The 14,032-nt window shown below is 39.0% G+C and overlaps 1 protein-coding gene and 1 pseudogene across 7 annotated transcripts in view; one reads left to right on the top strand and one right to left on the bottom strand.

Annotated features, from left to right (window-relative positions):
* Positions 1-14,032, bottom strand: part of RBM25 (RNA binding motif protein 25) — a 36,535-nt gene that overhangs the window by 9,361 nt on the left and 13,142 nt on the right. For 6 of the 7 annotated variants that reach the window (XR_013228428.1, XM_077322685.1, XM_077322690.1 and 3 more), the window contains 8 exons: positions 13,016-13,176; positions 10,064-10,246; positions 8,015-8,068; positions 7,670-7,753; positions 3,761-4,041; positions 2,843-3,047; positions 2,492-2,581; positions 196-269 (listed from right to left, as the gene is read on the bottom strand). Coding sequence is in view for 6 of the 7 variants with exons in the window: in XM_077322685.1 (XP_077178800.1) it covers positions 196-269; positions 2,492-2,581; positions 2,843-3,047; positions 3,761-4,041; positions 7,670-7,753; positions 8,015-8,068; positions 10,064-10,246; positions 13,016-13,176 (1,132 nt within the window). In the remaining variant the exon portion in view is untranslated. The remainder of the gene's footprint in view (positions 1-195; positions 270-2,491; positions 2,582-2,842; positions 3,048-3,760; positions 4,042-7,669; positions 7,754-8,014; positions 8,069-10,063; positions 10,247-13,015; positions 13,177-14,032) is intronic. The other variant, XM_077322691.1, reaches the window with a different exon arrangement.
* On the top strand, positions 1,821-2,464 carry LOC143830966 (DCN1-like protein 4 pseudogene; annotated as a pseudogene).

The raw sequence follows: 14,032 nt of genomic DNA, 5'->3' as shown, positions 1-14,032 counted from the left end.
AAGAAATGGGCGGTATAGAAATATGAATGAACGAACGAACGAACGAATATTGGTTACTCTAGGAATGATTAGCACATCCACCCCTGCATCAGAAAACAAATGTGTAAGTACTTTGTCAACACGAAACCTTATCACAACTCATTTAGTGAAGCCTGAAAACAAGTGAAGATCTGCTTCTATGAATATTAATCATACCTGTAATATTTTGGGTCATCTCTGTCATCATCATAATCTTCTAGAAATTCTTTCAGACGCTTAGCTTCTTTTGCCTGTAAAAGATGAAACAATATCATCTTAATAAGCTGTTTATTTCTGAGAGCATTTTCCTGTTTATTATCCTTATGTAGAAACTGAGTAGATGTCGTTCTCTACCAGAAAAGTTACCGCAGTAGAGAACTTGTGTTTGTGTAACAGGGACTAATTTGTTTTCGCACTGTTTGAAGCAGGATTACCTTCCCCCCTAAATAATGAGAGTAATTTCACAGCATATTTTTGTTTCCCCTGGTTTCTCAGACTAAAACAGTGACTTGGATTCAGATTTACCACACACAGATCATAGTTTGCAGAAAAAAGTCTGAACCAGGTTCCTCCCTTCTTTACGGTTCCCCTGTTAAGTTGCTTCAGAAGTCTGGGAGTAATATGGCATATGTTGGGGGCTGTAGTGGGAAATGGAAGAATTCCCCCCATCCCTTGCACCAGCTCTTCTTTCCTACACACAAAAGAACTGACCCATAACAAATTCTACACCTCTCCCACAGCTTCATGACTTTCAGTGAAAGCTGGGAAGAGGAAAAGAAACAAAGATCCTTCCTGCAAACTCTGTGCTAAATTTGGCTTCAAGCTAATGATCTGAGTTTAGCATTTCTTAATGAGTCAGGGTTTCTGAAAAGAAATGTATACACAAAAACCTGTCTCCTTCAAGTAATATCAAAATGTAGGCTATGTAAGGCCTGAAGGGAAGAAGAGAAGAGGAGGAGGAGAAGAGCATATGCTGAGGGTAACTGGAGCACTGTAAATTTAGAAGGCAAGCCAATCCTCTCAGTAGTGCCACCTTTATTATGACTAACTAAAAGTTACAAAACAGTAGTAAACTAACTCTTGCATATCACAAAACTCTTTTTCAGATTTATATTTGAAAGAAGAGGGGGAGAAGGACACCAGATCAGAGCTATTAATGTGAACACCTGATTTTTTTCTTATAACTGCTTGCTCAGGGATACACTTTCACAGTCAAGTAAAGCTCTGATTTAAAGCAAAATCATTTACAGTTATTCTGTGTAAGGTTGTTTTGCCAGCAGGACCCCTACAAAGCACCTACATACCAGGACAAAGACTGTACCATTTGTGTGGGAATGGGCCATGTCTCAACGGTAGAGCACATGGTTCACATGTAAGGAGTTCCAAGTTTAATCTCTGACATCTTTAAACTGAAGGATCTCAGACACCAGGCTTTGAAAAAACTTTCCTGTGGCTGAGACCTTGGAGAATCATTGTCAGACCAGTCAATTTTGTGTTGAACTAGAACCTGACTAAAGCACCTTCATATGTTCATACCATATTTTTGCATTGTAAAAGGCATGCAAAAAAATATTGAAAGCACTTTCAAAAATGGGAGAAGGGGGGGAGGAGATATGGATATACCCCATTTTTCACTACCTGAAGGAGTCCCCAAAGAAGCGTACAACACCTTTCTGTTCCTCTCCCCACAAGACACCCTGTAAGGTAGCTGGGGCAGAGGGACCTCTAACAATACTGCTATGCTGAGCAAGAGGCTCTGAAGTCCTCACAGGTCCTCCTCTTTTAGGAATCTAATCAAAAGAGTGAGGGAGCCGGTTGGAGCGCCCGCGCGGGGCAGCTCTTGTGCGACTGCCGCTGCACAAAAATGCACTCGGATGCTGCTGCTGTCAATTTTCAGCTGAACTCCCACCTATCAACTCTGGCAAATATTCACAAGATTTACCGCACTCTTAATAGACTGAATTTGACAGAAGACGCAGGTCAAGACAATTGCCAAACAGGAAGTCTCAGATCTTGCAGTTCATCAGACTGCTTTAGTAAAGTGATGCCTCCAAGAAAAAAGAGGAGACCCACAGCTGGTGATGACCTGTCAGCTAAAAAAAGTAGACACGATGGCATGTACAGAAAATATGATTCTACTAGAATAAAGACAGAAGATGACATGTTTTCAAGCAAAAGGTGCTTAGAATGGTTCTATGAATATGCTGGAACAGATGACATTGTGGGCCCTGAGGGAATGGAGAAATTCTGTGAGGACATTGGAGTGGAACCCGAAAAGGTAGTTATGCTTGTTTTAGCTTGGAAGCTAGATGCTCAGAACATGGGTTACTTTACACTGCAAAAATGGCTAAAAGGAATGACATCGCAACAGTGTGATACAATGGAAAAAATAAGAAATTCTTTGGATTATTTGAGATCTTTATTAAATTAGCCTACTAACTTTAATCTATTTAAAAAATGTATATTAACTTACCATTTCCCTTCGTCTTTCTTCTTCCCTTTCTGATTCTTTTTCATATTCTCTAGCTTTTTTCCGTTCTCTGATCTCCCAATTTTTAAGACGCTGAAACAAACAAAAATAGTAGTCTCTCATTTTTTGAAAAATAAGGAAGTCCTATTTAAGAACATGCAAATTTTCCATCCATAATGTAAACTATTTGATGAGGTCAGTTAAGAATTTTGCTCTAGCATGCATAAAGATGTTTGTAGCTTGCCACAATCTTGCCCCAAACAAACAAAATATTCAAAGTGTGTTTTATACTAAGGATACACAGAAGAAATATTGTGCAATTAAACAGTCAAATCACAAATGATCTCCAGTTACCTCTTGATAAGCTGCTTCCTTTTCACGTAATTTCCTTTCCAGTTTGCGCCGCTCATAGGCATCTTCTTCATCCTCTTCTCTATCCCTTTTCTTGTCCTTTTCTCGTTCCCTTTCCCGCTCTCTTTCTCTCTCCCGCTCTCTTTCTCTCTCCCGCTCCCTTTCACGTTCTCTCTCCCGCTCCCTCTCTCGGTCTCTGCTTTTCTCTCTGTAGGGCAAATATTACATTATTAAAGCAATTAATTTTCACCATTTAATGCCAATAGTTTTCTTTATGGCCCATACTAAAAAAGTGATCAAATGACAAACACACTGCTTTAGAACTCTCTTTAAACCAGGGTAAATTATTCATGTAGATACTTCCTTCCTCATGTGTAATCACGAGGCCAATAATCTCTTGAACAGTGCCACATTTCATTTGGCTTGTCATAATGTTTGGCAACTTGGCAGGAACTTATAATTGATATAAAGGAGGTCTGAAGAACAAAATATCAACAGTTGCAGGGCTGGATGCAAGGTTTCTGTGAATGGAGTGCATTTGCAGAAGTAATTTTTAGTGCTGCCTTCTTTCCTTAGGAACTATCCTTTTGTAAGCAGCTGCTAGTAAGTTTCAGAAGACCCTCCAAAACGATGCTTCATGGAGTGGGGGGTGGGGGAGAAAAGAGGGAAATTGCCTAAAGTCACTTGTGTTGGATTGAGGATAAATGAAGTTAAAAATTGTCTCCACAAACTTCAAGAAGTTTTGGATGCAAGCCATATTATGTAACACAGACCTTCCATTATGTATTAGTATTCAATATATACATTTAAATAATAAAATATATAATTAATTTTAAAAGATGGGTTGTCTCCAACCATTATTTTACTTTGAAAAAAAATAAAGTTACTGACAAGGATTTATTACCCTCCTAAAGTTCTCACCTGGATCTGCTCCGATCTTTATTGCGGTCCGAGCTCCTTTCACGGTCTCTCTCCCGATCCCTTTCCCTGTCCCGGTCTCTGTCTTTAGTTCGATCCCGATCTCTATCCCGTTCTCGTTCACGCTCCCGTTCCTTCTCCTTCTCTCGTTCACGCTCCCGTTCCCTCTCTCTTTCACGCTCCCTTCTCTCTCTTTCACGCTCTCGTTCCCTCTCTCTTTCACGCCGTTCTTTTTCAATTTCTTGCCTTTCTTTTTCCTTTTTTCCTTTTTCCTCCTCCAGTTTCTAGGAACCAAGAGGATTTTCAAATTTAATTTGTAGCTTCAGTCAAAGGCCCCATCCCACCATAATGCACAACACCCAAGGCTGGTACTGAGTGTAACAAAACCACCATTGGTTTAATATTTAAACATTAGTTTGCTTTCAATTCATAAGAAAGAAAACAACGTTCTCTAACTTTAAAGCTAGATACTGCACAAAGAAAGTCTCTCTAACAGATCAGCAACCTCCAACCTTGGACAGAAGGGCAATGCTTTCCTGATACTGATGATTACACAGCACATTGCCTGAATTGCTTCAGAGTGGAACTAACAATTGCAAAAAGGAAAGAATTACTTAAGCATAAGCAATGTGAGCTTTTGTGAACAAAAGTTAATCCTGCCCATATTTCAGTAGGATGATGTTAATGACAACAGAGTTAAATACTCCTGAATTTCAGCCAAATCAAAATCATCCTGAGTAAGGATGGGAAGTAAAATCTCCCCACTGTATGGGGAGCTTTATCACTCTAACTTCAATCAGGAATGCTCCCCCTCCCAGCTGTTTTCTTTAGCATTCAGTACTTGGGTATTTCATTTATAAAGAAGAAAGGTTGGAAATCACACATAGGAGACAGACCAAAAGGTTATTCCAAACAATTTTATTGGATTTGTGAAAAAATGCATTTTTTAATTGAAAGAGACATGCCTATGACCAAATGCCTATGAAGACAATAGAAAAATAAAATCACTAAAGTGACAGATAAATCCATCCCTGGAAGCAATTGGTGTTTGTTAACTTACAGATGCTGTGCTAGGACATGGACCGCCAACACTGGATTAACCTTGCCTAAAAGCTATATTTATGGGAGGAAGAGCAAGTACATGGTTCACAAATAAACCAAAAAAAAAAAAAAAAGCAGATAATATCAGCCTAATGGATGCCAGAATATTATAGGCATGATTCTTCCCCACAAGACTGTGAGTCTGGAGGGAATCAGCACAGGGCATAACAGTGCCATTTTTATCTCCTCCCTCCTTGGTATGTCCACGGTCTTATGTCAAGCTGTTATAGGAAACTGGGAATCTGTACATGCCTCAAACACCTCTGTTCAGTCAAATAAGGAAGAAAAAAAGAGAAAAGAGAGAGCAGATGGGGATGAATGAGGCATGCACAGACCTTGCATTGTTCATAAGAGCCTGGCAAAGGACCTGCGTGTGTGCCCATGTGCTAAAGGGTAGAAGAATGGAAAACAAGGCCTTGTTATATCCTATGTGCATCCTTCCAACACAAGGAAGGATCATGCCCTATATATATATATATTATGCAAATTAAGCAGGGGGAAAAACAGCAAAATCAAACCATACAGGGTTCATCCCCATTGGCATCATGACACCACCAATGATATAAGTTATAACCTGGAACAATAAAGTGTGCATATATTTCTGAGTTTCAACAAAGAATTTAAGACAACTTTAAAAACATCTTACCTGACTGTCTTCTGGTATGCACTCATGGACCAGAGAACCAAAACAGGGATATAGTAATAAAACTTTACGAACAAGAGATCAATATATCTATCCACCATACTAAATGCCACCAACAGCTGAATATAAGCAAGATGGTATTAGATACACTGAACTCACAAAAAGAAAGGGGACAAGAATGGTAGAAAACTTTCATTATGTAGAGGAAAAGGTGGAAGTGTATAAAATGTTGGGACAGGACAATGGAATTTCTAAATGAAGTGCTTTTATAAAGTTTAGTTCCATGTAAACAGGGCATATTAGTGTATGCTATATCAACTTTCCAATGCAGGACTTACCTCAAATTTCATTCTACTTTTATAGAAAAGTTTATATACTGAAATGATTGATACTTACAGATTATTTTAGCTGTTCCAATAAAATGTCTTTGGTTAAGTTCCTTGATTTTCTCCTAACTTTTCTTTTGCAGTAAAAACCATGATAAAAATATGTCTTTACTTTGGCACCTTAAGGGCTTTTTATAAAACGACTTTTCTTGAAAGCCAATGACAGAATCAGCCAGCATAGTAATTTCGTATTGAAAATTTAAGTACTAGGCTGCTACCATGTAAACAAAAGGATATGAAGTAGGACTTGAGGTGGGGGAAGGATCAGAGACATGTCAAGGTAAACTGGCAAAGAGGATAGATAGAAAAAACAATAATCTCTTACCTTAGGTTATCTTCAGACTCATCTGTACTGTAAATGGACGCCCCCTGCAATACTGATATACCCTAACAATCTGATTGATTTACAAACTTATCAAAAAACATGCAAAGGTTCACTGTGCTCACTAGCAAGCCCCTTTTAAACATCCCACCCATTACGTTAAATGGTCGCTTTATATTAAAATTAGTTACATCTATTTCAAAGTTGATTCAAAATATCCCCCCAATAAAATAGATCAAAGGCAGAAAATTGCCCAATTGCTTCTGAAACAGTGAAGCATTTTTTTTAAACCACATGATTTCTTGTTTTTGGTGACTTGTTGGGGCTTGGAAATACAACTTTTTCACTACTGACCATCTTCTAGAACATTAATCCCTCAGGTTCTCATTCCCAAATTTTACTGGAATATTTTGCATTGCCAGTAATGTCCATCCACTTTTGCCTTTAAGTTATATGTAAATAAGCAAATAAAATGGTCCTGTAACCAGGAGCACATTTCACCATTTTGCACCTTCAAACCATTACACCAGTAAACAAAATAATTCATTCCAGGGTGAACACTTCATTTGACATGGAGTTCTCCAGTCCTTGGTGGGCAACATTATTTCCCTAGAAACTAAACATCAAGATACAATGCATGCATTACTTGCATCTCACCACCCTTAAACCACCCTTCACAATCAGAATGCATTCACAAATTCACATTACAGAAACTTCTACAGGTGGGAACCCTGAGGTAGGATTTGGTGTGCAAACACATTTCCAAGCCAGTTACCCCTTTGCATATTTTTCTGAGGGGGCATCCATAAATAATAAAAAACAGAAGCTCATACTTACATCCTATTCCATGTTACTTTCCAAGCTGTGTGTTTCATCTTGCATTAGTCACCATATGATCTCTATCATAATGGTGGGGGTCAATGAATAGATTAGCTTTTATGGGAATTTACAGTTCTTCCATGCATCTAAATTTTGGTCAAGTAATCACTATCCTAATTTATTTTACCCCCATTGTCATCCTAGAGCTACTAAATTAAACCTTAAATGTTTAATTAAGCATTAAAGCTTGTTATAAACACTTCACTTGAATTAGGTGTTACAACTTTCTGAGTATTGTGGAAGTCAGAATATGGTTTACATGACAGCTCAACTCAAGTACTTGTTCTTATGTATAGGATTTTATCTGCTTTGGCTATTGCAGAAAGCGGGGTAGGAGGTTTTTTTAGATTAAATGAATAGACTGCATTGCAGCCCTTAGAATGTTTTTTAGAATCTACAAAATAGTAGACCACTTAAGTGGGAAAAATTCTTTTTGTTGACTTTTAAAATACACATGATGCCTACTATTAAAAAATTAAAGGACGTGGTCATGTGCTGTAAATTTTCTAAAAAAGATGGGGAAGGGAGACTGGATTTTGTAAAAACCTAAGAAAGTATAAATTCCAGAAAAACAACACTACCTTGTGCGTATCTCTGAATTTGCTGATCTCTCGGGATATCAGGTCTCTTTTGTCTTCTTCCATTTCTATAGCATTTATATCCTCCTACAAACAAAAAAAGGGAGGGCGGAACATAGGGGATAGAATATTAAAACCCATCTGTACAGGCACAGGAGAACCAAAAAGAAAAGCTGAAGGTTAGATGTTTTGTACCAGTCTTGTAAGAGATAAATAAAGGCCTTCTGCAGTACCAAACCTCACAGTCTGATGTTAAATGAATGAAAAAAAAATCAGATGGACACGAGTCACAAATCTGGTAACTAGCAGTAAACATAGTCATTGTCAAAGCCTACAATGTAAACGAACCTTGGTGATGAGTGGATAAGGTATCAGTGGGGCCACTGGAAATCTGCGGAAAATCTGCGGAAAAATCCACGGAGATTTTTTTTTTAAAAAATAGATTGCACACTACTCTGAAAAAAACAATGTTCTGTATGTTTGTAGAACAAGCAATATTATATTGCTGTGACCCTAGGTCTTTCACTCAACAAAATTACAGAAGAACCTCGCTAATTCTCCTTTTACTGATCTATATCTCAGCAAGGGCTTTAAGTGCCACCATGAGGCCCCACACTGGCAAGTTTTCTTGTAAAATTGGAACACATTAGCATATCAGGAAATCTTGCAAGCTAATCTAAGCTTGTTAAGAAAGTGGCTGGTACCTTTTGTGGTATCTTAAGCCTGGTTTTGTTTCTTACTCGCTAATTCGCAAAATTTATTAATATTAAAAGGGGATTCCTAATAGTTACTGCAAATTAGCGAGGTTCCCCCACATCTGAAGTTAAAAAAAATAATTTCATTTGCCATATCTTTCCCCACACTCTTGAATCACCCACATTATCCCTCATCTCTTCAGCCAACAGAACGGGCAAGAGAACAAGTTGCAAGCATTCAATAAAGGGGAAAACAGTGTCTCAAACCAAACTTTACATGGTACCCACGCCCGTTTGTTATTCTTCCCCACATACATTTAGGTTTCTTTAGTCCCCCTTCCTAAGAAATGAGGGGATAAGATACCATGCCCATGTCCCATCTGCAGCCCTAGAAATCAGAGGCACTCTCTCACCTGCAAGAGGGATGGATGTGGGCAGAGATACAGGGTATTTGTGCTGATAAACACTAATTTAAAGTTCAGCAAAGTCCAGCTCTAAAGCACTCAAAACTAGCATTATTATCAGAGATATTCATTATTCAGATCTTGTATGATGGACATTAAGAAACTAAGTAACTCCTTGGTAGCTCCCATGCCTTTACAACATTGCATGGTTTTCCATTATTATGTACATAACATACTCCATAGCATGGATAAAACGTTTAAAAAGAGAAAGGAGACTTTTCCTAGAGAGGTAAAGAAAGGAAAAATCTCAAGGCAGGAAGTACTCCTCAGATTAACTGCAGGCTAAAAATAATTGGAGGTGAGCGGTGGCATTGTAAACTCATTCCCCTGAGTTAGAACTATTATATCTGGCACTGCTGTTTCAATACCTCAATAGCAGCCACAACTGCATTGCTGCAGCTAGCATGTATCATAAAGAAAAGGAAGCTTTAGAAGAATAATGGGCTTGCGTACTCAAACCAAAAGTCACTTTTGAAACCTTGCAGCAATTAGCATTTGTAGGTGCCAAAGCCCATCAATGAAGTGATCATAACTGATTTCTGCCATCTCAGTCAACATGACTACTATTTGGTCTTCTCTCTTGGTCACCATACAGATTTTTAGCATAATCATTGGATGGGTCATCCACAGAAGGTGGAAGACAGAAGATGCATTATCGCATCTTTCTGCAAAATGTTAAAAGATTTTGTAAAATAAATCAGTTGGCCCAGTAGCCAGATATTTACAAATCATTTATTACAACATGGCTTTATCCATCAAGGATAACAAAGACCTTCTTAACTATGTACACAAACATCATTAAAGGACAGTAAAAAGGTTCAAGGTGTTGAGTTGTGGTTAATAACACCAGTGCAAACACCAGTGCATATCAAACATAACAGGAAGGATATTTTTAGGGTCTCAAAAGCATTTCCCTTCTCAAGAAACAATCTGCAGGTATTGCAATACATGTATTTTAGAAGGGATAAAAGGCTGAATCAAACCTGCTGAGATTCAAACCTGTAGCTCCAAGAAGTCTAGGCATTGCGACCCTGGTGCCTACATACCTACACCATCCACAGGGTTTGTCATCTAGAACTGATTTAATTTCAGAATGAAACAAAAACTGTAGCTAACATCAAGGCTTGCCGATTTGTGTTCTCATCAGATGCTTTGAGCTAATGTGTTGGCACAGGGTTTGGCCTTTATGTAAGAAGAGATGAAGTAAATCTGTTTGTGTCCAAAATCAAAACACATACGTCCTCCTTCTTTTCCTTTTTCTTCTTCCTGGGATGAGAGTCAGATTCTTGGGAGGGGGCATTGAGCTCGCTGGAATATTCTCGTATTAACACTTCAATGGCCCCTTTAATTAGCTGGTCTCTTCTCTTAGCTTCCTCATCAAGAGCTTCCTCATCTTCAGCAGTAGGTTCTGGCCGTGAGTTCTAAGAAACAGTACAGGTTTTTAAGTCAAGCATATTTTATTTATTTATTTATTTATAATATATAATTTGATTTATAAGATTGCTCCTCTCAGTCCAGTCATCTTGGGATGGTATACATTGCATAAAAACATATATTAAAACTATAAATTCTAAGAAGCATCTGCATCCTTACAGGCTTCTCCCATAGTGCCTTCCCATAATAACAGACATAGCCTGGTGTTACAGGAAGAGTATTTTTTTGGGGGTGGGGGTTTTCTTAAATGTTACTGGCGGCCTGGCCTCAACAAAATGCCTGGTGGAAGAGCTCCATTTTACAGGCCCTGTGTCTCCCCTGGGAGTTCATTCCACCAGACAGTGGCCAGGACTGAAAGTGGAAGAATAGTATCTAAAAAGTATCTATGAGAGGTGGCAGAATTGTATCTAAAAAAGGTATTTCCTGTATTAGCTTTCCTACATGCTATTAGATCTTCAAAGTGTTACAAGTACATTAACAAATGCACTTAATGTTGTTTAACTATAGGTTTTGTTCTATCCTGGTATTACAGCAGAAGTGCAATTCATAATTGTACAGAATTGGTGCTATCTGATATAACAGAAGAGATAGGAAAACAAATGTCATAGGAAAGAAAAAAAGCCCTTACATTAATTAGCATCCTCCCTAATTTTCACAAGCACTTCAGCAGCTCACATCTGACTTCATGTAGGTCATAATGTACACTATCCTACATGTATTTAAATGTCTATGTCCTATAAATTCATTGCAGTTTTCCTAGGCATATTCATGGAAGAAATGCAGGCTGAATGAAGTTGCAATATGTATCTGCTTAAAATTTATTTAAACCATTTTAATCTGCTTCCCCACAGGTTCAATGTGGCTTACAATACCAAACCTAGAATCAAACTCAAACACAATAGAAATGCTAGATAATAAAAGCAATAAAAATATCCCAGCTCCTTCTCACAAATAGCCAGCCAACTGAGTGGCTACAAAGATAGCCTAAATTCATACATTACAATACTTTTAAAGACAAGATTACTTCCATTCTACCAGGTATCCTTCACAGACGCGGCGAGGGTCTCCCTGGGCCTGGCAGAAGGCCCCTCTCCGGCCGGCTCCCACCTGACCTCGGGGCTGTGGGCCTACTTTCCCACTCGGCGGCCAGCACAGGAATGGCCACCGTGAGACGAAGGTGGGGCATGTGGGGGAGGGCAGGTTGGTCAGTCCTGGGGCAAGGGGCCAATCACTGCCACCACCCCCATCCCGGACAGCTCCCACCCTACCACCCCTTACTGTTTTATTTATACCGCTCTGCGGAGCGGTTACAGATGGCACTTTTATCAATTCAGTTTCTTACACCATTCCTTATGTTTATAACAGCTTTACTTTTCCATTCCAAGCAAAAAAAACAGATTTATGAAATGGCCACTCTAAGAATAGGATGAAAAATTATGGTCAAAACCCACTAAGGACTGACAGCAAATCCAACAACTACAGGCATAATTTGCTAAATGGCCTGCTCCCCTTACTTTTGGACATTCAATTCTCTTTGACACAATTTTAAAGTGCGTTTATTTTGCCTGGCACACTCACTCTTTCTCTCTCTCACACACACACTTGGGCACAGGGGATACTTGAATGCTTGTGTCAAACAGCACAGCACTAGGCCATGCACTGAGTCTGAAACTGTCATTTGTGGTTCATTCTGAATAGCTATCAGAGTCTCACTCCATTCTGGATATAAGGGGGGAGGTCTAGACAGTAAATTCTGGTATAGGTAACAGTGGCAAGTCAGTCTCTGCCTGCCATTGGGATGGCAGTGGCAGGAGGGCTTGTGCCACCCTACCCTACGTGTCTTGTAAATGTCAGTGGGGGGTATACGAAAGAATGCAACTGTGTGTACGTAGGAAACTTGGGTTTCCTGAGTGGGTGGAATTAATTTTTAATCTATTTTTAAAATTTTTAAATGTGTAAAACATTTATTGGGTGATATATGGTCATGTCAACCTGCCCCCCCTCAAATGGCCAATGATAGGCCTGGAGCGGTGGGAAGGGGAGGGGCCCAATCACATTATGCATGATCATGTCACTTTGGGGTTTCTCAAAGCCTGAAAAATGTGTCAGGGGTTTCTCAATGGTAAAAGACTGAGAAAGGCTGATGTAGGGACATTTGTGCATGGGCCAACTAGTGTACATTTATAAAATGCTTTGGGAGCTTCAGGGCAGTGAAGGGGGGCAAGTTGGGCAGGCAAGCCTCTGCAGCCAGCTGGAGAAGTGTCCAGCTTGCTGTTTATTGTCACATATAGAATGCACCCCCCTTCGCTGCCTTGAGGCTCCAGGTGCAGGTAAGCCTCGTTGTGCATCATTTTCCAAACATAGTTTTTCATGGTGTGTGTGTGTGTGGAAATGGCACAAGACAACAACCCACATTTTTGTATCCCCACCAACTAGTTTATGTTATTGTTATGTTATTGTTATTATGTTATTGTTATTATCAAGCATCCAGTTGTTGATCTCTAATGTGCAACTATCAATAGAGAAACTGGATTATAAACTCAAGTAGAAAATGCAGTTTGCTTTAAATTGGGGGATTTAGAGGTTTATACAAAAAAAAACCCCCCTGTCCATGAAAAATTAGACACAAGGGAAGTACTTAGTGCTTCAGCACAGCAATTTAAAACAATACTACCATCGTAAGCAAAGAAGGCACAACATTTCTTAAAATTTACTGGTTATTCAGTCTTAAGTGTAGTCATACAAAATTTACGTACCCCGTTGGAAGCCCTTTTCTTTGCCTTCCATTCATCTAGCTGAGCCTTTGTCTTGGCATCAACTTTCACTAGGAGCTTCTTCTCTCCAATTTGAAGATCATGTAGTAATCTGAGTGCCCGTAGTGTGGATTCTGGTTCTTTATACTCGCAAAACCCAAAGGCTGAAGGGTGAATCAGTTAGAGGTTTTAAAATATTGTTAAATTAAAGTTACACATACACATGCAGGAGTATGTGCACATGCAGGCTGCATTCGGATATCACAACAACTCATGGTAGGTGCAGCTAACTCTGCCTCGTCTATTAGATATTAGCAACATATCGTTGTTTGCAAATCAACTATGGTTGTCTACTTCTTTCTTATCTCTGGCTTCCATTTTTGTGGCCTGGCATGTGCAAGGGAGCTGCTATGCAACAAGCCATGACTTATGTATTCAAATTATCACAACTGGTACAAAGTACAATTAACAAACTGGCTACAAATCCCAATATACAATCTGGTTTGATGCCAACCAATAAATCCAGGATTACTGAACCATATGCAGTCAAGATGTTGAAACAAACAGGTTTTTGGATAAAATCTTGATTTATCATCTCAATGCAGGCACACAAACAAAGTGCATTTTCAACAAATTTAACAGTTTATGCATACATAAACCATATTTCAGAATATTTAAAAATATTTTTTCAATAATTACTATATTATAAATGCTGGTAGCTGCAGGTAGTAGCTACAGACTATTTAAGTCATATCTGTCCTGTGATGCTGACTTTCAGTTACAATCCCATTACTGTAATCCAGCAGTTATAGTTAAGAACACAGGGTTTTTGCAGCTGGAGGCAGAGAATACAAAATGTGAGCCCTACTGAATTTCGCCACCCACACCTACTAGGGCAACTACATCAACAAATGTTGTTATGCTGGCAAAATAACCTTGGTCACCATAGCCATACCAGATCAAAACCCTAACTCACCATGTTGCACTAATAAGCAATCTTTGTCCCTCATCTTATATAGC

The sequence above is a fragment of the Paroedura picta genome, chromosome 2, assembly GCF_049243985.1.
Source record: "Paroedura picta isolate Pp20150507F chromosome 2, Ppicta_v3.0, whole genome shotgun sequence".
NCBI classification, from domain to species: Eukaryota; Metazoa; Chordata; class Lepidosauria; order Squamata; family Gekkonidae; genus Paroedura; species Paroedura picta.
This window is presented reverse-complemented; position numbering and strand designations above follow the sequence as displayed.